Source organism: Dendronephthya gigantea, unplaced genomic scaffold, assembly GCF_004324835.1.
Source record: "Dendronephthya gigantea isolate DGI-Jeju-01 unplaced genomic scaffold, DenGig_1.0 000010F, whole genome shotgun sequence".
Classification (NCBI taxonomy): domain Eukaryota; kingdom Metazoa; phylum Cnidaria; class Anthozoa; order Malacalcyonacea; family Nephtheidae; genus Dendronephthya; species Dendronephthya gigantea.
The window spans coordinates 2,277,983-2,305,485 of NW_021163020.1; the positions used below are offsets into that span (position 1 = coordinate 2,277,983).

The 27,503-nt window shown below is 39.4% G+C and overlaps 3 protein-coding genes across 5 annotated transcripts; 2 read left to right on the forward strand and 1 right to left on the reverse strand.

The window, feature by feature from the left end:
- Positions 1-1,934: 1,934 nt before the first annotated feature.
- Positions 1,935-5,278, forward strand: LOC114518204 (putative uncharacterized protein DDB_G0286901). Of its 2 annotated transcripts, XM_028538153.1 has the most exons (7): positions 1,935-2,119; positions 2,414-2,528; positions 2,662-2,715; positions 3,203-3,450; positions 3,525-4,517; positions 4,589-4,861; positions 4,939-5,278. In XM_028538153.1, the coding sequence occupies exons 2-7, from the start codon at positions 2,446-2,448 to the stop codon at positions 5,178-5,180; spliced, it is 1,893 nt and encodes a 630-aa protein (XP_028393954.1). In that variant the 5' UTR covers positions 1,935-2,119; positions 2,414-2,445; the 3' UTR covers positions 5,181-5,278. The 2 variants fall into 2 exon arrangements, with proteins under 2 accessions (XP_028393954.1, XP_028393955.1); XM_028538154.1 differs by lacking the exons at positions 1,935-2,119; positions 2,414-2,528 and adding an exon at positions 2,880-2,992.
- Positions 5,279-5,937: 659 nt separating this feature from the next.
- LOC114518312 (multiple epidermal growth factor-like domains protein 6) lies at positions 5,938-20,303 on the reverse strand. Of its 2 annotated transcripts, none has more exons than XM_028538286.1 (34): positions 20,028-20,303; positions 18,848-18,961; positions 15,836-15,973; positions 15,424-15,533; positions 15,056-15,157; positions 14,802-14,924; positions 14,541-14,663; positions 14,222-14,425; positions 13,930-14,052; positions 13,609-13,734; positions 13,445-13,514; positions 13,245-13,320; positions 13,062-13,164; positions 12,893-12,973; positions 12,636-12,767; positions 12,245-12,373; positions 11,999-12,130; positions 11,744-11,878; positions 11,465-11,593; positions 11,266-11,394; positions 10,930-11,058; positions 10,678-10,806; positions 10,274-10,396; positions 9,971-10,099; positions 9,680-9,781; positions 9,434-9,562; positions 9,168-9,296; positions 8,767-8,895; positions 8,405-8,533; positions 8,001-8,129; positions 7,697-7,825; positions 7,326-7,451; positions 6,849-6,977; positions 5,938-6,533 (listed from the first exon to the last, which is right to left on the reverse strand). In XM_028538286.1, exons 2-34 carry the CDS (start codon positions 18,931-18,933, stop codon positions 6,475-6,477), a joined length of 3,951 nt encoding a protein of 1,316 aa, XP_028394087.1. In that variant the 5' UTR covers positions 18,934-18,961; positions 20,028-20,303; the 3' UTR covers positions 5,938-6,474. The 2 variants fall into 2 exon arrangements, with proteins under 2 accessions (XP_028394087.1, XP_028394088.1); XM_028538287.1 differs by having other exon boundaries at positions 19,897-20,303.
- Positions 20,304-23,612: 3,309 nt separating this feature from the next.
- On the forward strand, positions 23,613-26,768 carry LOC114518345 (glutamate receptor ionotropic, NMDA 1-like). The gene is made up of 6 exons (XM_028538322.1): positions 23,613-23,817; positions 23,890-24,655; positions 24,730-25,026; positions 25,228-25,385; positions 25,531-25,966; positions 26,414-26,768. The coding sequence occupies exons 2-6, from the start codon at positions 24,053-24,055 to the stop codon at positions 26,555-26,557; spliced, it is 1,638 nt and encodes a 545-aa protein (XP_028394123.1). The 5' UTR covers positions 23,613-23,817; positions 23,890-24,052; the 3' UTR covers positions 26,558-26,768.
- Positions 26,769-27,503: the final 735 nt, after the last annotated feature.

Genomic DNA, 27,503 nt, shown 5'->3' on the forward strand with positions numbered 1-27,503 from the left:
TACGTTCCCACGCAATCGCTCCACACGCGTGACGACACGCGAGATCCCACACACTTGCACTCGACATAGCTCGGCCAAAACCCTATTGAACGTACCATAATCGTTTCCAAGCTGAATTTTCAAATGACGAGATAATTCACGTACAGAGCGAATGCATGGCACCTCTTGACCATAGCATTCTACGTTTTCGAATATCAAATCGAGCTTTGTGATAGCTTTCAGAAGAAACTGGAGATTATGGCGGATTTTTGTCTCATTGGAAGCAGGCCTAATTCGCCCATTTTCGATTTCGAATTCAGGCTGATCGTTGTTTCCGTTTGAAACTAATTCCAATTCTCGATTTCTGGCCTTTGAGCTGATATTCATCTCGTTACCCCGACGCCATGCAGTCAAATATGATGCTGAACACCCAAGTTGTTTTGACGTTTTGTGACAGTTTATAGGGCGTATTCAACGTGAATTAATTAGAAGATAGCTCACAGGTGTTCTCCTCTATGGGCGTTTTCGACCCAAATATATTGATGAAATATTAGCAGTGTCTAGGCATGAACTCCGAATTAGACAGCTCCGGTTGATTTCAAACTGTTTTGTACACGGATGCTCAAGTAATGATACTCGAGCTCCAGTGTTAACAATATTTAGTGTTAGAAAGGGATACCTCGAACTTTTAGGGAGATACTTCACTTGTGGTATCCAGTGCAACATATAAGGTTTTAACGTACAAACACAGCTAACAAGCAGAATAAAATATAGGAAGTCGACTTATTGAAATTGACGTACATACAGACTTATATTTGAACGCGAGTATTCGGTATTTTCAGCCATCTAGCTATACAGGTTAACGAATTTCCTCGAAGTAAAATTTCATTTCAGATTGAAAAATTGTTGTCGAGTATCTCGTTGTTTTTTAATTCTTAACTAACAATTATCCCTTCCGGTTCCTGGGAAATTAAGGAAACAAAAATAACTTCTACGCCATGCCCAAGAACAGGTGCCCAAAATATAATATTTATTTTTACATTATTACTTCCTGCAAAGGATTCCATCAAGCATAGCGAAACGCATAATTGTTTCAGAAGTCATAGCTATTAGGCCAAAAATATTCCTTGTTGCGATTTCAACGCTTCATTGCCCAGCTGCGCAGGATTTCCAGCGGAACCACAACCTGCCTCACGGCTTACCGCTTCACTTCCTTTATGAACGCAAAGTGAAACCGGTAAAAATTTTATTCTATTTCGCTTGCTACAAGATGCTCTGTGCTGGACCATAATGTATAAGGGAAATACGGAATTTAGAACTGAAACATCTAGCTATTTACTGAAGGTTTGACCTGTTGATTTTGAAGGGGAAAAAATGAAGCAGATATCGATTATTCATATTACTCTACTTATAATAGACTTGTAGTTTTCATCAGGTTTCGGTTCCTAGTTTGTTTGAACACCTAAACCTATATAGTAATTCCAAATAGAAATTTATTATTAAGTCTTTTCATAAATCATATGTGGTTCGATTCAGCGTTCTCACTTCTAAGGAAATTTCCTTAGAAAAGTTTGACTATGTCGACGGGAGGGAGAAATATCTATTATATTCTTTTCAAATGTTCTTTGTCTCGGGTTATTCCAAACAACCTCCCCCACAGTAAAAAGTATGCATATTTGTGAGAGCACAGGTTCGATTTGCCATCAACATCGATATTTCAATAGACATTGGACAAGCATGCCCTTTTAACAGTTCAATAGCAGATTCCTCATGCAATATCCTTCTCGAAAATTACCTCGAAAAGCGAATGAACCTCTGGCAAGCAAGTGATATCCGCTCTCTACTTTATACGCGCTTGTTATGCAAATTCTTTTAGGGTGTTGGCGCACTCTCTATTGTTGCCACCAGATACCAGCAATGACATCAGTCATAGCTCAAACCACGCCCGTGCGCAAGAAGCGATGCGGGCCAGATGCATCACTCGGCTAACTAGCTCTCTGGATACTTCGACAATGGGTTAAAAATCCAACTATTTGTTGAAGATTTAATGCATGAGCTTCGACAATAGAATGTGAAAAAATTTAGCCCAAGGACGATTTTTGTCGAGCGAAGAAGAAACAGAAGGATCTTAAAAGCAGAGGTGAGCATGTCCCAAAGTACCTGGAGTGTCAATTCTAAAGGGGATCGTCGCAGTAGAAATAGGCGAGAGTAGGTTTTCCGTTTAAGAATTACATCACGAGCTCTTTCGACAAGAATGGAGCATATATCTATATAAGTTTACGCAAAACAAGTGGTGTTAACAAAAATCGACCCCAATGAAAGCATTTAAATTTAGAGTTTAATGATTATGCGACTAGATTGTTTTTTTGGGGGCGGACATTTTGAAGATCAAATGCGTGATACTTTTCACAAGAGAATATGATATTTTTCACAGGAGAGTTTGAAGTGGATCTGAAGTGAGCAAGCATGCTACGAAGGCTGTTGCTGGGACAACCTCGACGCGAAGAGAAGGAAGCGAAGAGGGAAGAGTTGTGCGAGAAAGATGAGCGGTATAAATTTCATATCGAATGTTCTAATGATCTATTGCGCAACTGCAGATTGGGTGCATTCTCTTTACCTGAATGAAATTTTTATACCAAGACGTATTTCTATATGTGTTTCCTATTTGTTTCCACATGATAGCACTCCCATTGTATTGGAAGAGAAATCAAAGGAAATAGATAATATATCAGACAGGTAGGAGGAATTGTCTTCTTCTGAATGAATGTGAGTACCACATTACCACAGGTTGACAACGTAATAGTTCTTCGGTTAGCTCAATTGAAGTTCTCTCCCAGACTAGATATGTATACCTATTCTTATTTCTCGTTTTTGAAAGTCAGTTTAATGCTCGGTTACAGGACAATAACACAATACAAACCCGAACAACGACAATGGCAAAAACCTTTCACAAACAATCACCAACCACGACAACTTTGGCGGACTAACTTGACTGTAACGAAGTACAAGTGACGTAAGAAATAACATAATACTAAGGCATATGACAAAAAATTGAATTGCCCATCACGAAAAAGATTTTCTTCGTTCTTTCCTGAACTATCTCCTAAAATTGTGAACCAGTTACACTGGCATTATCTAAAACGTATTTACTTTCCGAGTTTGCGTGAACATAACCACATATATTTGTAAAAAGATTTGATGAAGATTGCTCGAAATATTTCAGTGATTTGGAGACAGATGAGAGCGAAACAGAAGACAGTGATACGGAGACTCTCGACAATTCGAGCAGATCTGGCAGTTTTGAGAATTGCTCAGGAGACCTTTTGCAGTGGAAAGGGTTTGAAATGGTGTGGGATGCAAGCCTACGCGAAAGTACAGAAGGTGGCACCCGGGTTCACAAAGCCGGGAAAGCGAGGAATACCAAAGATAAAATCGACCCAAGAAAAGGCGAGGCAGGCTACGCCAGCGCAGGTAATATTGTCTCAAATGATTTCTAAATATTAAGATAATACAATTGATGTTTGTTTGTGTGTTTCCTTTACAAGGCGAATGTAGCAATGTGAAAAGGATCGACGAAAATCCATTTGCTATTGAAATCCTAGAGAGTGACCTATCAAATATCCAAGAGACAGTCAGCCATCAAAGCAACACCCAACAAGACATCAATGACACTTTAAACAACGCTAACAGTAGCATTAGCACAGCCAACAACAATGATAACAACGGCCTTGACAATACCATCAGCAACAATGGCAACATCACTAACAAAGAAGACAGCAATAATAACAACAATGAAACTCGAAATACGCCAGTAAACCCAGTAAACAACAGTACAAAAAAGACAAATTTAACTTCAACAACAAATGCAGTTAGGAAAACAACAAACAATACTATGAATGCCAACAATAACATTTCTAAACAAAAACAAACAATTAAAAAACAAACTGCTCTGGATTACAACAAATCAAAACCGCCATTACGATCCTCAAAACCATCAACAAAGAATCACATCAACTCTGGTACAAAATCCAACGCCATTTCCCGCCATTATTCAAGCAATCCCAACCAAAAATCGCCAAACATCAGGGGGAAAACCGCAGTTAAGGTTACAACAAGTGAAAAGTCCCGTGCTTCAACGAATATTCCTGGAGGTCCCAAAACTCGACAACTTCAAAATTCAACGAGATGTAAAGGAACTTTGGTTGATAAACAACGCATGAGCACTGGAAAAAACACAACGGGATCAATTGGAGCTAAAAGTGGTGGAAACTCAAGACAATCTAAGCCTAATCTTTCCAACGTTTCCGTGAAAGATTTGGAACAAATTCTCGGAGTGAATGTGACAGAATTGCGAGAGGTTATCAAGAAATTTAAGTCCGAGGAGAATGAAGACTCATGTGGACAGTGTGAAACAGCTCAGGGAAATTTGGGATCGCCAGGGATGGCTGAAGATTGTATGATTGGGTCAGAAAAGAGGCAAGATCCATGCAAAGATGATCAGATGAAGACTGGTAAATGTGAAACAATGGATCATAAAGGTTAGCGAGAATCCACAATTTATTATCAACAGATGTACCTCTTCTTTAGTAATACACAAAATATATTTTAGATGAGATCTCCAGTGACAGTGGAGTCAGCGAGCCAGACGCCAACAGTACAGACGGTCAGCCACGATACATCACACTAAAGACTATTGTTAAGCGCAAGGAGTACCTCGAGGCTCATCTTAAGAAGCTGGAGGATCGCGTGGTGGTAATGGAGGATCACAAAAAGGACATTCAGTTTGTTCACGATCTGTTTGACCTTCATAGTGATGGACTGGAAAAAGTCGAGAGAAGCACTGGAGGAGTTGCATGTGTAACCAACTTAAGAAAAATTCTGGGTGGGTATTGGCGAGGTTTAGCCTTTTAATACTTTACCCTGAAAAAATTGACACAATGTTATTGAATTCTGTCTTAGTATGCCAACTGCGTGAGATTGACGAGGAAGAGGTGAAAGCAAAATTGAAACATCTCGAAGATCTCGGAATTCCAAGCTTCTCTGAAATCAACGCAAGGATTGAGAAATTCCGCAATCGAATTAATCGCACCCTCGAAGATGAGCGCAAATGTCGAAGTAAGGGAGTGCAGAAGTTGAGATTTGAAATTGGTAAAATTCAAGGAATGTGTGAGGCGGTTTTGGATTTGGTGTTTACAAAATAAATGAACATGTCAAAAGGGTTTCAACAAGTTGAATATATAGATAGTAGTTATAGTCATATATTTTATTCATTTTTTCCTATAGTTTCTTATATTTTTTCTCAATAGTTTTTTAGCTAGTATATTTACCTTTAAATAAAGTTTTTATTGAGCGAGGACTAAATCGTTATATTTGAATCGATGAAAAGTGTAGTGCGACTGAGAAGTAATTTGATTAGCTACGACCTTTTTCACATATTTAATAACATAACCATCAACTGGCGTGTGCATGTGTTCTGTTCCCTAAAATGTACCCTAAAAATAAGTGCGTTCAGTTGAAATAGCAGTCATTTGGTGCACGATGAGAAAATTAAAATGGGGTACCTGTCACCTAGCATGATATGAAAATTAAAAATATTGCTTGGAATAAATTGGTTGGAATATGAGAAAATTAGACTCATGCATTTATATAGTTCGTGCGTGAATGTGCGCATGTACAGAAAGGTTGAAGCAAAACGGAGCGATCCTACAAATTAAGTTCAATTATACTTTGGACCGGAGCAAACACTTATGGTCCGTTTCAAAGGTTGAACATGTAACGGACGCCTTAAGGCAAAAGCCGGACAAAGGTTGCTTTATTTCTACTCATACGTGTTTTTCATACCCATGCACGTAACGGAAAATGCTTCTAAATTTTCATTACTCAGTAAGACATATATTGAGGACATGGTAAGCAGGCATAGCTGCCTTCGTCCAAACCTATCTGACAATATTCCAAATACCAGTCCTCCCGAGGTAGTATTTTCATTACGGACGAGCAATTGAGACAGTTATGCGAGAGCTGTTACAGGAAGTTTAAAGATTAGTGAATTATATAAATGAGGAACAGTGGTCGTTGATTCGTAACGTCTTTAGAAATTTTTGCCTGAAGGTCAAATCATTGAACAGTTAAAGAAATTTGTAGTTATATATTTATACTCTTTATTTATTCTAACTAAATTATTTTATCTTTTCTCGATAGTTTTGTAGCTAGTATTCTTACACGTTAAATAAAGTTACTATATAGACAAGACAAAATCATTCTATTTGAATCAATGCAATTTAAAATTGATTTGGATCTTCAAGAGTGGGGAACTTGCAGCTAAACTTAGATGACGTCATATTTTTTCAGTAAACTTCATGAGCGAAAGACGCAGCATTTTCAACAAATATCAAATATACACTTCAACGTGCACCAGTCTATACTAACCTGCCTTACCGAGTACTTTGAGCCAAATAGCAATTCAATAAACATTTTTTATGACTGTACAATTGTAACTTATAGCACTGGCTTATTAAAATAGACCGGGAAATGTGCCCTCTCGATTTTGTCAACATCTGTAGAAGAAAATAAATAAAAATAGGGTATGATAATCAATGCAGAGCATAAACTTTGCTTGGGGAGGGGGGCAGGGGGCAGGTTAATGATTTCAACAATGACTCACGAGCACAAATTGCCTTGTTAGTTGGGGGAGGGGAGAGGGATTCCTCCCTGCCTTGTATATGATACAGAGATTTGATTCAATGTCGACGGAATATCTCAGTGGAGGATTATTAGCTTTACTTGAAGCCCAGTGTTGGATATTTGTATTGCCAAGTTTTGATATTGAATTACTTCCAGGTTTAATGTAATAGTAAATTGTCTTTACGTACTGTGAGTGCATTTTGCACCAAAGTGTTTTCCATCGCATCTGCAAGTCCCTGACGAGAAATGGCATCCTCCATTCGGCAGGCAATCGCATTTGCTAGAGCATTTGATACCGTAGTAACCACGCTCGCATCCTAAATTCAGAAACATTGAGAAACGTTTAGCTATCGAAATTTAAATATCTTAGATAGATATAATGCATTTGCGTTCATATTCCAAGGACGTACAGCTTGTTCCTATTTGTCTTAAACATAGTAATTTCATAAGGTGGAGTCTATCAACTAATCTATCAGCACCATAACATTAATATTTGCACCGGACCGGACATTGCTCGAATCACGTTTGGAAGCCGTCCATGCTCTTATGAAGGTGTTTGACGACGAAACCGCTGAATCACGGAAGAAAACACTGACGTAACCTAGAGCAAGGCTCCTTCTATATTCGCTTACAACTGCATTAGCAAGAAACACAATCCAACCTACTTTTTTCACACGCATCACCAATTGAACCAGAATTACAAATACATTCCCCAGTCACGTGATCACAATGCGTTCTCGCACATTCACAATGATAGAGACAGCCGTAGCCATAGCGACCAGTGGGACAACCTAGAGTAAGTGAATGATACTAGCTGGACTTGTATCTTCCAATGAAAAATTGCGCCTAACTGAGGCTGGCTTCAAAGAGAAGGTGGGAAAATAACAACATTCAATAGACTTATAGAGAATATGAAATGATTTCAGGTTAGACCAAAGGTGGACTTGTAGGACGATTGTAAGATAAAAAGCCAAAATTGTACGTTTGGTTAACAATACGTATGTAAAGGTTGTACGTTTTTGTTAACAATACGTACGTATTCTACAGTCTCTTCCAATCCAACCAGGAAGACAAATGCAAGCTCCCGTCTCAGGATCACAAGTAGCACCATGTCCACAGTTACATATCTTCTCACAAACTGGACCATATCTGCCCGCAGGACAAGCTTTGAAAGGAGGAGAACAAGATTTTAAAACCTGCTTTTCAATAAGAGTTTCGGCCATGGTATTTTTTAATGATTTAGTAATCCACTACATTGTCAGAATACATCCAAAGAGATTAACTTACCAGTTTCTTATAAATCTAATCATAGAATAAGAGTCACGAGTCTAATTACATACCATGTTGACAGGCATGACCGTAATACCCCGCTGGACAGTTACAGCCACCTGTTATTTGATCACAAGTCCCTCCATGTTGACACGAACATTCCAGTTCACAGTTTGGACCAAAGCGCCCAGTAGGACATTCTAAATATATGATAACTTTCGCTGACAAATGTATGATATATCTCGCTTTTGAAACCACAAAATCCTCGTTCCAAGTGCTATGTTTATCTACGTCATGCACTCTAGCAAATAGCGCAGGAGTACGTGGAAAGCATGAATGGTAAAAGGTAGAATTGTCTGCGCTAAGGTATAATACGTAGAGGACAGTAATATATAGGAGAAGACGGAATCCATTAATCAACAAATCCTTTAATGGACGTTTCCCAGACCCAGGAACAGCTGAACATCTATATTACCTTCTTCACACAACTCTCCTGTCCATCCGAGTCCGCAGTTACAACGACCTGTGGCCTTGTCACAAAAACCGCCATTTTTACATTTGCACTTCTCTTTGCAACCCAAACCATACGTACCAAGTTCACATGCTGAAAGAGATTATTATTTATTAGCAGTTACGTGCATATGTTTAACAGCTTACTTTGAATGTTTTGCGTAACGTAGAAATTGCCAAACTTATCTTGGTTGACCTGGGCGAAACATTCTCGTCTGCTCCAGGGTGATCTGTTTGGGAGTGATAGGCTCTCATCTGATCCTGGTAGATCTGACCTGAAGTGAACTAACACGATGGGATTGGAATATTATTAATTTCTTTTCTCACCTTCATCGCAGTGTTCACCAAGGTAACCAGGTCCGCACGTACAGGTACCTCGCAACCTATCACAAGTGCCATTGTTCTTGCATTTACATGGTGAAGAGCATAGCTGACCAAACCAACCTTTCGGACAAGCTACCAGAATAAAAATAAAAATGAATAGACTGCAAACGATGATAGATGATCCAGAAAGATACTAATAAGTAAACAAGCAGTGATCTGACAGTGCGGGGTTGCTTTTGAGCAGAATTTATGAAGAATTGCTGAGACTATTTACTACAGTAATAGACCAAAAGCTGATAGATTAAATTGGACTAGAGATTGATTAATATTAGTATACAGTAATATACATAGAGCAAAGATGATACAGTGATGCAGAAGATGGAGGAGTCAGATGTGTAACGTACGTTTCTCACAATTTGAGCCAATCCACCCCACCGCACAGCGGCATCTGCCCGTCACATGATTGCATCTAGCGTCATTCTGACATGTGCAGTTGAACCGACATTCATGCCCAAATTTTCCTTCAGGACAATCTGAAATACAAGGGCGGAAACATTCGGTTGTTGTGAGATGATAATGAGTTCTTGTTAACTAACTGGATGGACGGAGTTCCAACAGTGGCTGACAACCACGTGGAACAACAAGTGGTCTGCGTGTCGTGTTGACGTACCTTCACTACACCGCTCTCCAGTATAACCCAAGGCGCACCAACACGTTCCATTATACGGATCGCATTTTGAATGAGACTCGCACGGACAGGTGATGTTACAGTCTGGTCCATAGAAACCATGCTTGCAAACTGTAAACAGAATGCAAACGCTGCCGAATAGAAACTTGTAAAAAGTTAAAAAAAAATTTCGTACAAAATTAGCTTAACAGCCTGGAAAGAACTCCTGGAAACTCTTAAATGGATTACCTCTTACACATTTTCCCGTAATATGATGGCATTGTTCATGCTTTCCTGTACAAATTTCACACTTGTACCCGCAGTCCAAACCGTAGGAGCCTTCGTCACATTCTGGAACAAAGGAATTGACTCATAGATCGCTTTACATCGACTAAGCACGATCGTATGAGAAGTTATAAAAACATAAATAATGAAGAAACAAAAACATCAATCATAGATAAGCTTGAGTCTCGTCTCGCGAGAGTATCATAAATCGGAATCTGGAAGGTTCCCCCCCTCACTTTTCTCACTGCTACTTACTTTCTCTGCAGTCAGGTGACTTCCATCCAGGAGGGCAGACACACCTTCCCGTGGCAGCATCGCAATGAACCCCAGGGATGCAATCACATTTGTTCACGCAATAATCACCGTAGGTTCCTTCAGGACAATCTGGCGTGAAAATATATGATTGGATTTTAAAATTCGTCTACTCTGTGGACAGTACAACAATCACTTCCCATCTTCGCTGTGAATACAGAATAGCTAGTTAGGTTTCTATGTATGATAAATAAAAGGCCGAACGTTATCCTTAATTTTAAGAATTTTTTAAAAAACGTTGCCCACCTATACTGCAGTTCTTCCCAGTCTTCCCAGCCGGGCACGTACACTTTCCAGTGATTGGATCACACTTGGCTTCACAATCACAAACCTCGAGACAATTTAAACCGAAGCGATCCGGCGGGCACTCTATAAACCACAGTATAAAAGTAAATGATACACTTGACTAATTCACTAGCAGTGCACTGCCACTGCTGAATAAAGTTGTTCGAATCGTCCAAACTCCAAAGTAAAATACTAAATAGAGAACGTTGCTAGCTCCTGGATTAACAGTTGGACCCTCCAGAAACCTTTGGAGGAGAGGAACTATCTTTTGCATGGCTGGTGACTTAATGAACAAATCGTGATGTTTACAGTAAACAGAGTATAAAATGTTAATTTTTCTTTGAAAGACTTTTTCAAAATCTCACCTTCTTCACAATGAGCTCCTAGTCGTCCCGGAGGACACAGGCAGTCACCTGTGATTGGATCACAACGCTTCTCTACTGCACAATTACACATCCCCCTACACTCCTTGCCATACATACCACTCTCACATGCTAGGAAAATATAAATACTGTAATACAACGCTGTAATATTTTAATGTACACCTTGGTGCATGTAGTAGATAAAATGTTGCCAAATAACAGACACAGATGCGTCAAGGAAATACGTCACCTTACCCTCTTCACAATGAAAACCTTTTCTTCCCTCTCCACAGTCACACTTGCCAGTCACAGGGTCACAGGTTTCCTCACCTACACATTCACACAACTCTTGACAACCCCGACCAAATGTTCCAACTGGACAATCTGTGAGACGAAAACATGATGAAGTGTAAAACAAGATTAAGACTCGATCACTCGTGTATACATTACGTATAGTCTAACATGTACCTGTATCTCCCTATCTACCCATATCTATACCTATGTGTTTAAAGAAAAATGACTAGAATATTACGTTTTCTTCTTTGCAATCGTTGCCAACTGGATATGTTACATCTAATACGTAAAACTTACCATTTTCGCATCTCTGACCAATCTTTCCATCGGGACAAAGACATCTCCCATTTAATGGATCACATGGGATATCACCAGCACAATCACACTCTCCTTCACAGTTATCGCCGTACATTCGATATGGACACTCTTATTGAAGCAGAATAGAACCTAATAGGTTACTGTGATAAGCAACATGTTAAAAAATATTATAGTTTACCTCTGTCGCATTTTGGTCCAGTCCTTCCACGCGGACACAAGCATATTCCGTCAGTTGGCCGACATCTTATTCCTGCTGCACACTCACAACGGCTTGTACATCCATAGCCATAAGTACCGGGGGGACAGTCTAAATTAGAAAAAAAGGTAGTTAATTGGAAGTGTAGTCAGTAAGAAGGGTACACAAACATGCGTTTCTATCAAGTGGGTTGTGAATATATCACAAAATGAGGCAATAATGTGACTGGCAACTTCATCAAGTCCTGCAGGTAATACTTACAGCTTGTGCAATTATCGCCAATCAAGCCTGCTGGACATACGTACAAGCACGTGCCAATAACATGATCGCATTCAACGTCTACTGGGCATGCACACCTCTCAAGACAATTCTCACCAAAGTAGCCTGTCTCGCATCCTGGTAGAAGAGAATATATTGAAGGTAACGTAATGTGTGGTCCTTCCTTTCGTAATTGTGTAGGCACTATGCAAACTGATAGAGATCGTGTGTATATATCCATTCATCCCGTAGTCTTACTTTCATCGCAAAGCTCAGATATGTATCCAGGTTTACAAATGCATTCTCCAGTAACACGGTCACACTTTATCGTTGTTTCTTCCGCGCATTTGCATGGCTTACATCCGATCCCAAACGTACCGTTACGACACTCTAAATAACCACACGATGACAAATGCTAGAGAACTAGCACTGAATTGAAAACTAAACTTATACACTATAATCCAAGTATTCAAACTAGGTGGCAATGATAGTCTCATAGCATACCATTTTCGCATCTTGCTCCGGTATACCCGGGTGCGCATGTGCATTCCCCAGTCACGTGATGACAATGGGCCCCGTTCTCACACGGACATTCCTCTTTACAATCTTGACCATAGAATCCAACTGAGCAACCTGCAATAAAATATTTACAAGTCGTTGACCTTGCATAGCATTCATTTCAGCGTTTGTTCAATTCACTTTGACTCAAATCATTTTCCCAAAAACGAATAACTGAAATGAATGCTTGAAGTACAGCAGTTTGCATGCATGGAAATGTCTAATTTCCTGATCAGCATGTTAGTGTCTATAATTAATATCTATAGATATTCGTGTTGATTCTGTATCCTAATTTATTGCTATCAAAATTCCAAATATAAAAAAATCAGAGACTTACGTTCGGCACAAAATTCACCAAAAAATCCAGGTGCACATACACACGTGCCATTCTCGAGATCACAATACGCTTCATTGAGACAATCCTCACATGTCAACGAACACTTAGGACCGAAGGAGCCTTGAGGACAACCTGTTTGAAGAATAGAAGATTTTAAGGTAGAATTCTGGACTGTACACAAGAATAAAACCCAGTGGAAATAATTTGCACAATCTATGGAGCTCTTCCATCGGATTTTATCGCAAGGGCAAGCTTACGTGGAACAGTATCATCTTCAATATTTCTTCTATTACCACCATCTCCTGAGGTAAAGGTTAATGGTCGTGTGGTCGGCATGGCTAAGGAGACAAAGATATATTGATTGCAGTAGCTCATTGCTGGTTAAAGGACGGAAAGTGTTAAGCCGTAAGTAAAAAGAAAATAAACCTCGACAAGTCACTTGATCTTGTTGCAGTTCAAATCCTTTTTCACATTCGCACGTGTAAGAGCCTTCATTGTTCACACATCTCTGGGTACATTTTGAGGCTTCCTGAAATTGAAAAATGTGTGACACAAGGTGTTTTTGGCGCATGGTTCAAAGTCTTGCAATTTCTCCAGTTTAATTCTCACCGTTTTGCATTCGTCAACATCTTCACACGAGAGGGTATCATTGACTTTGCTTGTAAAACCTTCCTTGCACAAACACCTGAAAAGTAAAGAATATCATGAAATAATTCTTACACATGAAATAACGTGAGATGTATCCTCATAATGTGAAAAAGCTTAGCAATCACATACAGGCAAATCTTTCACTAGGCAATATGACTTACCTGTAAGAACCAGCTGTATTTCTACAATAATGTTGACAGCCACCGTTTTTATCGCTGCACTCATTTTTATCTAGGGAAATGTATGATATTGCATTGATCAATTAATCAAGCATGATGTAAAACAAACTGGGAACAAGACATTACTTCGACGTTCTATAGTTTACCTGCGCAGGATTTTCCATTGGACATGAGTTTAAAGCCAGACCTGCATTCACATTCCTCTTTGTAACTATCCACGATCAGGCAAGTGTGATCACAGCCACCGTTTCTTTCACTGCACGGTAAATGTTCTGCAAAAAGAAAAAGGATTAGCGGAACTGGAACATGCTTCCTTCCTTTGATAACATCTGCCAACCAGGACCTTGTATTGGTGTAGTCATATAGAAGTCCTGTTTATAGGGTAATTTCCGTATATGTTTTAACCAAACTATTTGTTTTAAATGTGCTGAAGTGCATGCACGATGTATGAACTGGATGTCACTCACCGTCGCAACTTCTCTTATTACTAGACAGTGTATATCCAGACTGGCAACCGCATTTAAATGATCCCTCTGTGTTCACACATGTATGTTGACATCCACCATTGTTCTCCTTACACTCATCTGAATCTGAAAAATTCCCGAAGTAGTACAATTAGACTAAATCTGTTGTCGTTGCTTCGCTATTGATTACACCTGGACCAGATGATTATTCATGGATTATATGAAGCACATCCATTGATTGTCAAAACTAAACAACTAAATCAGTCTATCAAATTTGTTAAAACAACACACAAACCTTTGCAAGAAACGAAGTCCCGCGACAAAACATACCCAACCTTACAATCGCACACCACACCATAATACGTCTCCTTACAAATATCCTCACAACCGCCATTTCTGTAATTGCAACTATTGGATAGCCGAGAGCGCCGTTGATCGTATGGATGGGGACGTTCTCGTGTTGAATCACTTCCAGCAGTGTATCTCCTACTAGTTCCTCCTGAAATGAACAGAGTGGATAGTGGATTAGCATAGTTTGTTATATTCAACAAGAAATAGTAAAAGTGTCATTGCCATTATTAAGAAGAGTTGTTCCAACAATTTTTTCAACTCACCTGAACACGTTTTCTTATCAGCAGCTAGAGTAGACCCACTTGGACAACGGCATTGGTATGAACCTGGTAAGTTGACACAAGTATGACTGCATCCACCATTTGATGTGCTACATTCATTCACATCTATACACAATGAAAGAAGATCAAGGTTATAATTATCAAAAGATTGGTTTTCCACTCCGATAGATTATTCTCGGGACCATAACAAGCCGATAGTCTTCCTAGAAGTAAAAGCTTAATTACGAAAGGAAATTGTCTTACCTAAACAACTTTTCTTATCGCTCTGCAAGGTATAACCAGCGTTACAAGTGCAGTAATACCCGCCAACGGTATTACAACAGTTTTGTTCGCATCCCCCATTCTGAGTCTTGCATTCATCTGTGTCTGAAGATTAGAAAATCACTGGAGTATCGTCGTACGATTAAGAAGAATTAAGGTAGATCAAGTCTGAACAATGCTCAATGTCATCGCGTATTTGAGATCTCGTATTGTTAAACATAATTAAACAAGCGTACCATATTCACAACGTGGTCCTTGAAATCCCCTGGGACAAATACACCCAGTAACCCCTCCGGTACATCTTCCTCCATGATAACACGGACGAATGGTGCACACACCTAAAAATCGTTGAAAATACAATGAAACGAAACAATATGTAATACTATAAGACGAAGGATTTTGAAAATCCAAAAAGGCTTCTTCTTTCACCCCCTATCATAGTTATAGTTTGCAAATGATAGGAGAATTTCACTTCCGTTTCATGGCCCTGACTTAAACAATGTTGATAGGATAATTGCCAGTAATCCCTGACGTCAAAATTAACATGTGACTTCGGACCATAGAAATGGTCACGGGGGTAGAAATTATTTTAAAAGTCACTCACTCAAAGAACAGCCAGGTCGATGGGGATACTGGGACCAACCCTGACAACATTGGTATTCCGTTCGGTATTCAATCTTCGGTTGATTGCGGTATGTTGTATAGTAGAAAGTCCTGGAAATATTATAAGATTCGATGAAATGGTATGAAGTAATGGTGTACACATAAACTCTTGTGAAACGAATCCACTAGACACCCACAAAACAAGTTTAAGGAGAAATGGACGTATAGAATTGTTTTGTGGAAGCATTTGCACTCCTCAATCAAATCTCAACTTCCTTTTCTTATATCATTGTTGTGGGGGCCATCTAGAGCTCTGAATCTACATGGACACCGGGTAAGAATAAGCCTGAATTCACCCCAGATCTTAATGTTAGTAGTGGTCCGTGTTTTCATCCTACACATGAGTGACTCACCGCAACTGCGAGGTATAACACAACTCTCGTGGCCTGATACAGCCTGGTTGCATTATTCGAACATTCTTTGTGATGGTTTTTCTCTCTGGTTGTCGTTGATAAGACACAACTCGTCGTTGAAAGGAACAGACGTTCGGCCTACAAAGGGAAAATAGATAAAAAAATCGCGTAACTGCCTGTACGAGCTCAAACAATCTGTGACTGGAAAACACTGAGAGCGAAAAATCCCTCACAATCGTGTGAAAGAAGACGTTGTACATTTTACATTTGGAAAGAATAAAAATTCCGTTAGGATAATCAAGTGTCGCTACTAGTCCCTATACTTCATTCATTCAAACGCTTTACCATCGTCAAAATCGACTACTATATTACAATTGTAGTTAGCATCTTCCATTGTTCTCAGCAAGACCTCTTCTTTCGCAACATTCACCCCCCGTCGCGGGCCTTTAACACTTCGTTTGCGTTGAGAAATATCTGCCTTCAACTCGTTCAATGAACTCGCTTATTAGGTGTTAAATATGTTTACTGTTTATGTCAATTAAAATTTATACTAAAAATCATTTGGGTCGACTTTCGTCAACACATTGTACTACTTAACAAGAGCATAAATCAAAAGGCATCTAACATCGATAGCCAGTGTCTGTTGGCACGGTGGTGTGTTCCAAGGTCAAAATGTTATCATATTTGTCGATCAAATGAAATAATGTCGGGAAGGGATATTGCGGAATTAGCCTCTAACTCTTTGATGGGGATTTTTTGCCAAGTAGGTTTACCAGTTGTAACTGTTTGTGACTTAAATGCAAGCCAAGACACTGCATGATCATGGTTAAGTTAAGGTGAGATGGTGTAAAGATGTTCCAGACGTCAGGCCCTAATTGAATGCTGGCAACATCTGGGGGGAAACGTCCCTCGAATCCCTTATTATTCCTAAACGCATTCCTAGACTAAGACCCTATGGATATTTCTATATTTTGCAGAGAAATTGGTACATGACGTATCACTTCACAGGTATCACTTCAGGTATCATTGCCTCAAACTTCATCTATTAATAAGCAGGCAGCCTTTGAACGAGACGATATATGGACCTGTTATTATTGTAATGCAAGTATTATTAATTCGAACTGGTAAATACATTTCACCCTGTGTAAATGTGTATTTAAAGCTAAGTAAACAGCTTCCAAACCCTGGAGCTGTTTTTTAACGCGTATTCGACGCGGCAAGGACACTGGTTAATGAATATCGCATTATTTTTACGACAGTGCCTTACAACATCACTTAATTAAAGTAATACGGACCATATATCCCTTGTTGAAAGGAATTCACAGTGAAATTGGTCTAAATGGTTTCATGCTAATTGCTAATCATACTAGCGAGGTCCAGATTTGAGTCTTTTGACCTCCACTACCACGTTTTCCACAACAGGTTCTGACGGGAACACGAACCAATCAAATGCCATAGCTCTATCAGATTAACCAATCACAAGCGCAATAGGAAAACCAAAAGTAGCGGCAGTGAAGTTAAATCTAAACCTCGCTAAAATCAATGATACGACGCGTTTTGCCTCCAAATTTGTAAAATTACCGCTTTCAATCTTTTCGTTAATCATTACGTCTATCAAAGCAAGCGCAAATTTCGTGTCGGCGTGTCTTTTAATTAACCAAAATCGATAAACGTTTAGTGCGAATCGCAAAAATATCACGCACGCTTTTCTGAAAATAAACGAACGCGCGATTCATGTTACCATGAACGCCATTTTGAGAATTATGCGCAAATATTTGACCTGTTAACCTTGAACGTGCGCGCTCGTATTTCTCATAAATTTCAGTTTTTAAACGAGATTTTAAAACAGACGGAAAATTGTTACTAGACGGAGTAAATGCGCTCTCGATGAACAAGTGTCTGCTGATGAAAGCTGGCAAACAAACTGACGATAGACGGACAGGTTAATAGGTAGATGCATGTAAAAAAATAACAGTGGCCGGTTGTAGGAACTAGGAAAGCTGGAAGCGCTATCCACCGGATAGTGATTAGTGATAGTGATTTTTTTAACCGTTGTTTACAGTCATGTACGATTGAAGAAACACAGTGTCGAGTTGTACAATGGTTCACTCATGGAACCGGCTAAACTTCAATACGAAAATAATTCATCATGCAGGCAAAGTAGCTTAAAAATGAAAACCGTTCACTTGTCGTTTAGATAGTGCCCTTTGTAGAAGATGATGCAGTTGAGCCCTGGTTGCTAGGACAATTCAGAATTACTAACTAAAGTAAAAAGCTGATGCGACAAACGATAGTTTGAACAAAATGTCGTGCGTTCTCTCGGCAGCAGTTGAGAATATGATTCTTCAGCACCATTTTTTATTGGAAAAGTTGTGAAAAGGTCAATGACGTTAAGCTTTCCGTAGTTAAATGTTCGGCACCCCGTGGGTAGTTTAAGTTATACGATGTGATTGATTATGGTTTGCCTTCGCAGACTGCACAGGTCGCGAAAAGACATGCATTAAATCGAAGCAAATCAGGCAATTTGTTCATTAGATATAAATAAGGTAAACAATAAAATCTGATCGAGGGAGTAACATGGAAACGTCTCAACTCCACGTACTTTACTTTTGAAGACAGCTAAAGAAGGAAACAGGAATTTCCGGAGGAGAAATCCCGCGGAGTTTGGTGTGTGTGGTTCAACATAATTCACACCACGGAATAGTATTTATGTAATCAGCCTGACCGTTGCAGGCAGCAGAAATTCTTGAGCCGTGTCGTCGCGTCATGTAGATCAGAACGACACATACAGATGCACCAATACACAAACACGCCAAGCACAAAACATTTTGAGTGCATGCACTTATGCTGACGTCTGAAACGATAGCACATTTCATAGCTAACAAATCAGTGCTAGCCTTTGATAGCTTAAGGAAAATGATAGGGTCATTTAATTGTGGCCTTTGTATAATTAAACTCTAGTTCTACGTAAACAACGATAAGACTTCTCAGCCTAAATCAAACTCTACTTACATTTGAGGGGAAAGCTGGTAACCCCAGCCTTGCGAGTTCACTTGCGCGACAACCAATGATAATATTACAAAAACATACGGTTCCATTGCTTCGTATTAACACCGCTCGATTGACCTGAGTGAAGAAATGAGCGAAAATTAGTTTCCGATTGTTCATAATTCCGAGGTTTCAGCAAGTGTTATGTAGCAACAGATGTGCCTAATTTCACTGATGATTAGCGAGGAGTCATTGAGAGCGTCACTGAGTAAACTCCTGTCAGACCTGTACCTTGAACGTTTATATTAAATGAGGTGATGATACAACGAGAAGGCAGAGAAAAGAGTTTGCTTTCTATTTCAATTCAGTTGCTTTTTCATGAACGGTTTATTTAAACAACACTTCAACATGGTTCTCATTACAAATATATACAATTCCCAGCAGCGCGTTTGTCCACAGCAAAATTTAACCGGGATGTGCCACCACAGTTAATGGTACCACGCACTGCACTCATACAATTACTGGATGGGATGGGAGAACTGTTAATGCTAATTCAGGAAGGCCATTCTAGATTTGTACTATACAGCGCAACTAAGTCCAGAAGCTTACCGAATACTTCAAAATGCTCTACCTTGCATTAGAGTTTTATCTCTGATCTGAAGCCAAAAACAAACTATATAGGACAATAGGCACTTGTAACTAGTGATAGCACTTGGACTACATTACACTGGAAGAAGCATCAGTAAAATTGCACCAATGCCACATTTCTCCCGCGTTCAGGCAAGCTGTAATTAATCGATTCAACTTTGCGCGCATTTACATACTATCTATGGCTTATTAAATGCTTATATACTCCACTCAATTTCTTGTCCTAATTTGGCCACTAAGCTGAAGTACTTCATTGTTTAATATAACCCGTTCGAAGAAATACTTTTAAGAAACCAAATATTCTCGATGTACTTAGTACAATATGTATACATCATATAACAAATTTGCCACGAAGGTGCGATGATATTCGTTTAATTTGTTACATAAATGAACGGTGACAAAATTCGAAAAAAAAACAATCCTACCTTGGAAACATAATTTTTTTTCAGTACGCAGAGACTTACGATAGTAAGGAATACCTCTGAAGAATATAGGTATCGATCCAAATGCAATGATTCAAAGCGCGCAGATCGATACAACAATAGCGCAAACAAACCTTACGACAAGTCAATGATACCACTGAGAGCTTTCTGAACTCCACGCAATGAACAAGCCGATACAACCGAGCACTTGAACGAATTCAATACGCACAAGAATCTTATCTGACTCAACCTCGCGTTCAGTTTATCTCCTTATCGATGTCTGACAGATGACAGAACCATTAAATCGAGCAAGCATCGGTTTCCGCTGGAGGCTATTTTGGACGTGAATGAAAGGTTACATATTATTTCTATCGTATGTTCATGTTTTCACAACACGGAGTTTGTTGCCTGCGAACATTAACAGCGTGAAATAGGATACACTTGCGGTGTGCGCGTGTGAACACACGAATTGCGCGCGTTGCAGACGAAAGATTTGCAAAGTATCGATGTTTAGGATAGCAACCTTTTAGCGGCTGACAACGAGCCGTTGACAGCTCGTTAGCGGACTGGTAACAAGCATTGCCAGCCACCTTCGGACACACAAAAGTTAAACAAAATTACAAACGTAATGTTAACTTATATTACAATATTTCCGAGTGCAACCAAAAAATTAACTCTATAACTGACGAATTGAATATACAATGTATACAAAACTAGTTCCAGTGACGTACGAAACGCGGAGTTTGGTATTAATGTGAATCAAGATGAGACAGTCTTTAGAACAATAAAAATTTATCTTTCTTTAGGAAAAAACCTCAACTATCCCATCCGAAAACTCCTATCGCTCAGACAGCATTTAGCAGTCACATTCTAATCGATGAATTCATTTAAATTACCAGATCAGTGCAGCTGTCTTACTAGAAAATAACTCGCGAAATAGATACTTCCTGAGTTTTCTTGAGTGCACACAAAACAATAGCTTGAAAACGAGGCGGGCAATGAAATTTTTTGTCAGTGGGAAGGTTATCATTGCCCGAAAACAAATTCTGAAGTGTCTATCATTACCATCGTGGAAGGCAGAAGTTGGACAGCAGTAAATATGCTTGGAGTTATTAAATATTAAAGTAATCTTGTTGTTATACTAAAGTTAATCTAATCAAATTTCAAATAAGTAATTCAAACGCGCACTTCGAAGATCCTTTGCAACACTTTCGGCTATTAAAACCGCACGGGGTTTTAATCGGCCCACGCTGGGAATGATTGAAAGATCTCTGACAATTTCTTTGTAATTTGGTATTTGATATTGCATATTAGAGTCAACGTGCCAATTGAAAGTACGAGCCATAATGCAATGAAAGTTGTTTGGAAAGTGTCCAACGGCTATCCGAAGCGTCACTTTCGCCCGCGGAACGTTGGATATTTCGAGGGCCGCGGAAGAGGTCGAGGACTGAGGAACATGCCCAGGGCTGAAGGATAGAAATATGGGGAATGGACCGAATGGTAGAGGATTGAACCAGATCAAGTCTGGAGGTTTGGACTTTGGAGGCATGTTAGTTGTATGCCTTTGCAACATACGACATTATCCTAGGTTCAAGTTTAAGTTCAATTACATTGCTTCGTGTAAACTGGGCAGGGCCCGCAGAGGCCGGTTGTATAAAGCTTTCAACATCATTTTGCGTAGTTAAATCGTAGTTAACTCAGAAATACATGACCCTGATTGCTCAATTCTGTCACTAACTATAGTTAAAAGTTAACTACGTTTTTATACAACCGGCCCCAGTAGACTTATTTCTAACTGTCAGTATTGAAAAACCCAAATCATGTATGTATCAAAGATACTACACAGGAATGAAGTACGTTTTCCTCGATCCTCGACTACGGTATGGATGAGTCAGAATTCAGAAACAGTCTGGAAAATTAATTGCTTTTTGCTAGCCCAAATTACAGACAGTAACTCTTCAAGATGGATGTAATTAATTTGATGTGAAGTGATGAGATCTTCAATTAAAGTAATGTAATAGAACAAATATATTGCTCGCAACAAAGCTACAAGAACGTTAATGGATGAAAAATTCTATGTGGTTTGTTGGCAATTGCACGAAATTTGGGAAATGATAAAAGGTTATAAACGCTTTGCTGAATGAAAGTTGAGCGTGCTGTCGAACATGTTATTATGAAAACTGATGTGTTTTGAATGATTAATGCAACAAAACAGTGTCATGGCAATGAATCGGTAAAAATATCTAACACACAAAGGTATTTTAAGCTATAAACGTAGCAGTAGCGATAGCTAGTTTCATCGTCGTTTTTTTCTAAGTATTTAATCACAGTTTTTCTCAGTATGCAAGGTCTTTATTAATGTCCAGGGTTTGGTATATATTAGTGCGATTCTAAAGCAGGGATCGACAAGGCTTATAATCTTGTTTTCTGGACATGGCTTAACTGACCATTTCCCATTCAATTTCCAATCAACACAGGTTCATTCAGTCTAACTGGCAGGTATTCGAATAGAAGAATTCTCTGCAATTAGAATTTCTCTTCCATGAAATTCACGCAATCTGTGACATGATACTTAGAGGCTGGTTTAAGTCCACTACCTCAAGCTTGACGAGTGTAAGTGGACCGAGTATATGTTGAAGCAAGGACGTCGCAGCGTTAGTGGCAAATAAATCTCATATAAAATTTATTTTATATATTAGATGCGTCGTAACTATAACATGCTCTAGCGATCAATTTATCATAGGCATATAGAAATAAGAGACAAACCTAATAATCCGCTTAATAATTTTAGGAAAACTCTTATAAACAATCTCATGTCCAGCAAACCAATGCGGAACAAACTCTATATTTCCTTCATGCAACTTATATTATGGTTAAGTAATTCACTAGTACCACTAAAGACATCTCAAGTGAGTCCCAAGCGTCCGCGGTTAAACATTTTGTACCTGACCAATATACCGCTGTCAGAAAAAACAAGAACATCACTGGCTCAATTCGAACGTAACCTCACAGAGAACGCAGGACTGGACCTAAATGTCCAACTGACAAGCCAAGTACTTTCGGAAAATGCTACAACTACGCTGGAAACACTTCACGAACTAAATAAATATGTGGGATGGAAGGAGACTAGGATTATTATCTTGAACATGAACAACGAGAAAATTCAAAGGATGATATTGTATGGTTATAATGGACTGGTATTTGACATACGAACAAGACCAACAGATATGAGACAGGTATATCAAAGTACCAAGTATTTTTTAGGGGGTGGGGGGAGCAAGTCATACCTGGGGCATGCATGTTCTTACATGAAATTTGATTGGCTCAGCAATAACACTACCTTGCTGCCTGAGCCAATAAAACTTCGTGTTCGATACATTCCCTTGCGCCCGGGTCTAAGTATTCCAGTGATCTTTTACAGATATCATACAATTCGTTCATCGTAAAACCATCGCTCACACGGCTTCACGAGGCGGTCGAAACGATTTTCGGCGAAATTGGCTACACGAATTCGAAGATACACGAAATTGATTGCTTTTCACGCAAAAATTCAGAAATCACAAAATTGAAACGAACGCTAAACGATATCAAAACCAGTTCCCATTCGTTCATATTCGTGAAATGTCCAGAGAATTTAGACAACGTCTTGAAACACGCCGACGAAATCGGTCTCACGACAAGCGATTTCCGTTGGGTCTTCCCTGGAGTAATAATCTTGAGTGAAATATCCAGTCACGTACCACAAAATGTGATAGCAGTAGACTTGCCAGGGTCACATGACCGATTTCAGCCAATCGAAGACGAGAATACGCTGTTCTTAGATGACGTGTTAAGCGTCCTGGAAAAGACGTTGGAAGAGAATTTTGATGTATTTTCTGAGGAAAATGGGTGGAATTTTGCAACAATAGCTACCTCATTGAAAAGGTAAGTTTCTCAAAGACGAAAGGACATGGAAATGATGGAAACTTGTAGCACATTATAGTTTAACTCTTGTAGATACATCGTGAAAGAGCAATTCCCAGGCCATTCTGGTGAAGTGAAGTTCAACGCAGAAGGACAACGCTCTGGAGAAATCTACGAAATTTTCGAGCTTGTAACATTCAATGGCGTAAACAAATGGCTTCCTATTGGTTCACTCGAGAAAGGTAACGTCAAAATCATGTTCAACCAATGGCGTTTGGAGGGCAAGAAATATGAAACGCCAGTTTTGCGAGTTGTCACAAGACTTAAACCGCCGTATCTGATGTTTGGTTCGGTTCAAGACCGGAAATCGACGGGCGAGTGCGAACAAGGCCGAATTTGCCGACAGTTTACGGGAATCCCAGAAAACCTCACAACCGGCGTTGTAACTGCTCCGATCCCTTCGACGAATACGTTAAATGACGAGTCTGTTACGACAACATCCGAATACAAATGTTGCACGGGGCTTATCATAGAGTTTCTTGAAAGACTAGAAAGTGACGTTGGATTCGACAGTAAAATTCATCTTGTGAAAGATGGGAAGTGGGGAAGCAACGACCCGAAGACGCAACAATGGAATGGAATGATTGGCGAGCTTGTCCGAAACGAAGCCGACCTGGCAGCGTCGACGCTTACGATTACCGCTAAGCGATCCAAAGTTGTGGATTTCTCATACCCGTATGTGGACGTCGCTAATGGCATATTGGTTTCCACGCAACCAGTATCGCATGACGTATGGGACTTTGCCTTTTTGGATACATTCAGCGGACACCTTTGGCTTGCATTATTTGTTACCATTCAGGTGATGTATTACAGAAACTAGACATTATCATTCTCCATAATCATTCATTATATTTACTGCAATTTTCCGTGCAGATTGTTATAGGCATATTGTGGTTAGCTGAGCGTCTTCGCAAGCGAAGAAGATTTCAGAATTTCCCGCACAAACGTGATAACTCCATCAGTTGTGCGCAGATTATCAACTACACGTGGTCACTGATGTTCCAGAAAGCGTCAGAGGAGGTGGGACCTACTACCTTGGGGGGGAGGACTGTGGCAGCTCTGTTCGCGTTCTGTTCTATCGTAGCTTGCAGCTCTTTCACAGCAAATCTCGCTGCGATCAAGGTAACAACAAAAGATGGGATTAGCATCAGTGGAATACGCGACCAAAAGGTATGAAATAAAGTGATGTCCTCATGAGCAAAATTTCTTCTTTTTTACAATTTTTGATTGTAAATCTTGAAAGGATCTTATTATTTATATAAATTTTCACCCGCCTTCTCTGAAAAATAACTAGCAACATTGAAAGGACAGGAAGGTTTTGCGGTTTTGTATTTTAACAAATTGAAGTCCACGATGTCTTCTTCCTAACAGTTTCAAACTGGCGAAATAAAAGTTGGGACGATCGCAAACTCTGCCAACCTGGACTTTTTCCGAGACAGCACAGACCCGTCGTTGCAAAGAATCTACAAACGAATAAAAGGCAATGTTGTCTCGAGTTATGAAGCAGCAGCCAAGAAAATACTCTCCAGGTAAAAGGAGATGAACAACTCAGCTCTCGACCATATTTTCGATTCATTCTTTCACAGCCACAACTGTGAACGTTTTTGTCAATCACTTAAATTGGACATGCAATAGAGTTATTTTAACGCCACGTTTATCAAAACATTATTATAGAGAGTGGACAGCATTCGTTGCAGACACGCCACAGCTAGAACATATGGTCTCAAAAGAGACCGACTGTGCTTTGAAGATAACTGGTGATCCATTCTTTTTCTCTGGTTACGGTATCGCTTTAAGGAAGAACTCAACCTGGAACACACGGCTGTCGATTGTAATCACCAGTCTAGTTCGAGAAGGATATATCTCAGGTTTGCAGGTAAAGTGGCTGGGAACAGGCTGCAGTAATACCAAACAACCAAATACAGAAAAGATGGGGACAAATGATATCGGAGGAGCATTTCTTATAGTCAGCTTCGGGTGCGTTGCCAGTGGTGTGTTCCTTCTTCTAGAGTACGCTGTATGGTATGCACTCGTTAGGAAAGACATGGCACAGACAAGAGCAGGAGAGAAAAAGAAGAATGTCGATCATGCCTTTGGTGCTTTGGTGAAGGTAATGGTCATTATCATAGTAGTTACAACGTTGTAGTAAGAATGATGGTAGGAAAGATGAAGTGGTGACTTGTGATGGTGATCTTGGTTGTTAAGAAATAGTTGGGTACGATCGATGCTGTCTCATAGTAGTATAGTAGAGAGTAAGATATATTTTCTAAATCATTTGATAATGGTATATAACCAAATGATGAGAAAGGTATTATATTTGAGGTTAACTGGTTTTAGTGTTGGCAATCTTCACAGCTTTGAAAGGTAAGATTAAGCAATCGTGCTATGGCGAGAATCCCATGATGGTATTGCATACCCCCTTTCAATTGTCATAAATGGGTCAGGGCTGAATCTCTTTATTGCATGTTTCGGTTAACGCTGCACCGTGTTGGATTCAGACTAGTCCAGTTCTAATCATAATCAGTGTCACTAGAGATCAGTCAATGTTCGTTTCCAGGTGCTGACTTTGTGGGAAGTTACAAGTTCAACGAACAATCAATTGAATCAAATCCCAACTACAGAAGCAACACTCAGAACTTTCAAAACAATCGATTTTGAGAAAGAAACATCGAGAAACAAGCCAACCGAAGATGAACATTGATTTTTGCGCAACCTGAAATCTTATCCATCTTCTTGAAAATCGAAGGGGAAGCCCGCTGTAGGTGCCGACGTAGATAAATCAATCTCACTCACGTCAGTAAAACATATTTTTCCTTATACCAAAAAAATTAAATTGGCTTTAGGACTCAAGTAAGAACCAAAACCAAAATCGGTTCACTATTTCAGAAACTGCAGGCACTGAAAAAGCCAAAAAGGTGATAAGAATAAATTACAGACGATTTAATTAGTTAATAAAACTGAATAATCGCCAATTCTGCAGACTTCTCTGTCCTTCGCTCGAGATCGATCTTCTAATTGCTTTTCGCGGGCGCAATAAATTAAATGTTGTTTTGCTCCAAGAAATATTAGCAAGGATCGTAATTAATTTTATGTGAAATGGCAAAACCTTCAATTAAGACATTGTAATCTAACTTTAAGTTATTCGGCGACTGAAATTCATATGTGTATAGACGAACTTCGAGCATTCAACAACGATGCTTTGTGGGCTAAAGTAGTGCCAGTGGTGTGATTTTGGAATACATTTTCAGTTGAAAAAAAGTGGTGTGCGTTGAATGATTAATGTAGCTGATACAACTGCTCAAGGCAATGGCCGCTAAACATATTTAACACAAAGGTATTTAGAGCAAATTCTAATATCAGCACTCATGTAGTGAGTGGTCTTCGCTAAAATTTCAACATTTAATAAGGCTCATCCCTCAGTATTTTTCCACTCTACAAGACTACAACAGAAAATGAAACTATTATAAATAAGGCTTATTAGATTCCGTGTTAATTGATAACTGTTCAAACGGCGTTCCCGCTGGCCTTCTTTTATCAATCTTTTAACAGATAATTGAAGTGTATATATAAGACTGAAGAATTCCAGTATTCCACCTTCCATGATGAATCTTTTTACGAGTACTAGGGTATTAGGGTAATGTTCAATA

Excerpts from the sequence above, each read along its gene's own strand:
- LOC114518204 (XM_028538153.1), top strand. The coding sequence starts at position 2,446 with ATGCTACGAAGGCTGTTGCTGGGACAACCTCGACGCGAAGAGAAGGAA. Across the intron at positions 2,529-2,661 it reads TTGTGCGAGAAAGATGAGCG|CACTCCCATTGTATTGGAAG; the intron begins GTATAAATTTCA and ends TCCACATGATAG. Across the intron at positions 4,518-4,588 it reads TGAAACAATGGATCATAAAG|ATGAGATCTCCAGTGACAGT; the intron begins GTTAGCGAGAAT and ends AATATATTTTAG.
- LOC114518345 (XM_028538322.1), top strand. The coding sequence starts at position 24,053 with ATGTTCAACCAATGGCGTTTGGAGGGCAAGAAATATGAAACGCCAGTT. Across the intron at positions 24,656-24,729 it reads CATTATTTGTTACCATTCAG|ATTGTTATAGGCATATTGTG; the intron begins GTGATGTATTAC and ends TTTTCCGTGCAG. Across the intron at positions 25,967-26,413 it reads CCTTTGGTGCTTTGGTGAAG|GTGCTGACTTTGTGGGAAGT; the intron begins GTAATGGTCATT and ends GTTCGTTTCCAG.
- LOC114518312 (XM_028538286.1), bottom strand. The coding sequence starts at position 18,933 with ATGGAACCGTATGTTTTTGTAATATTATCATTGGTTGTCGCGCAAGTG. Across the intron at positions 11,594-11,743 it reads TGGCGATAATTGCACAAGCT|ACTGTCCCCCCGGTACTTAT; the intron begins GTAAGTATTACC and ends TTTCTAATTTAG. Across the intron at positions 8,534-8,766 it reads TGGTGAACACTGCGATGAAG|CATGTGAACTTGGTACGTAT; the intron begins GTGAGAAAAGAA and ends AATCTCTTTCAG.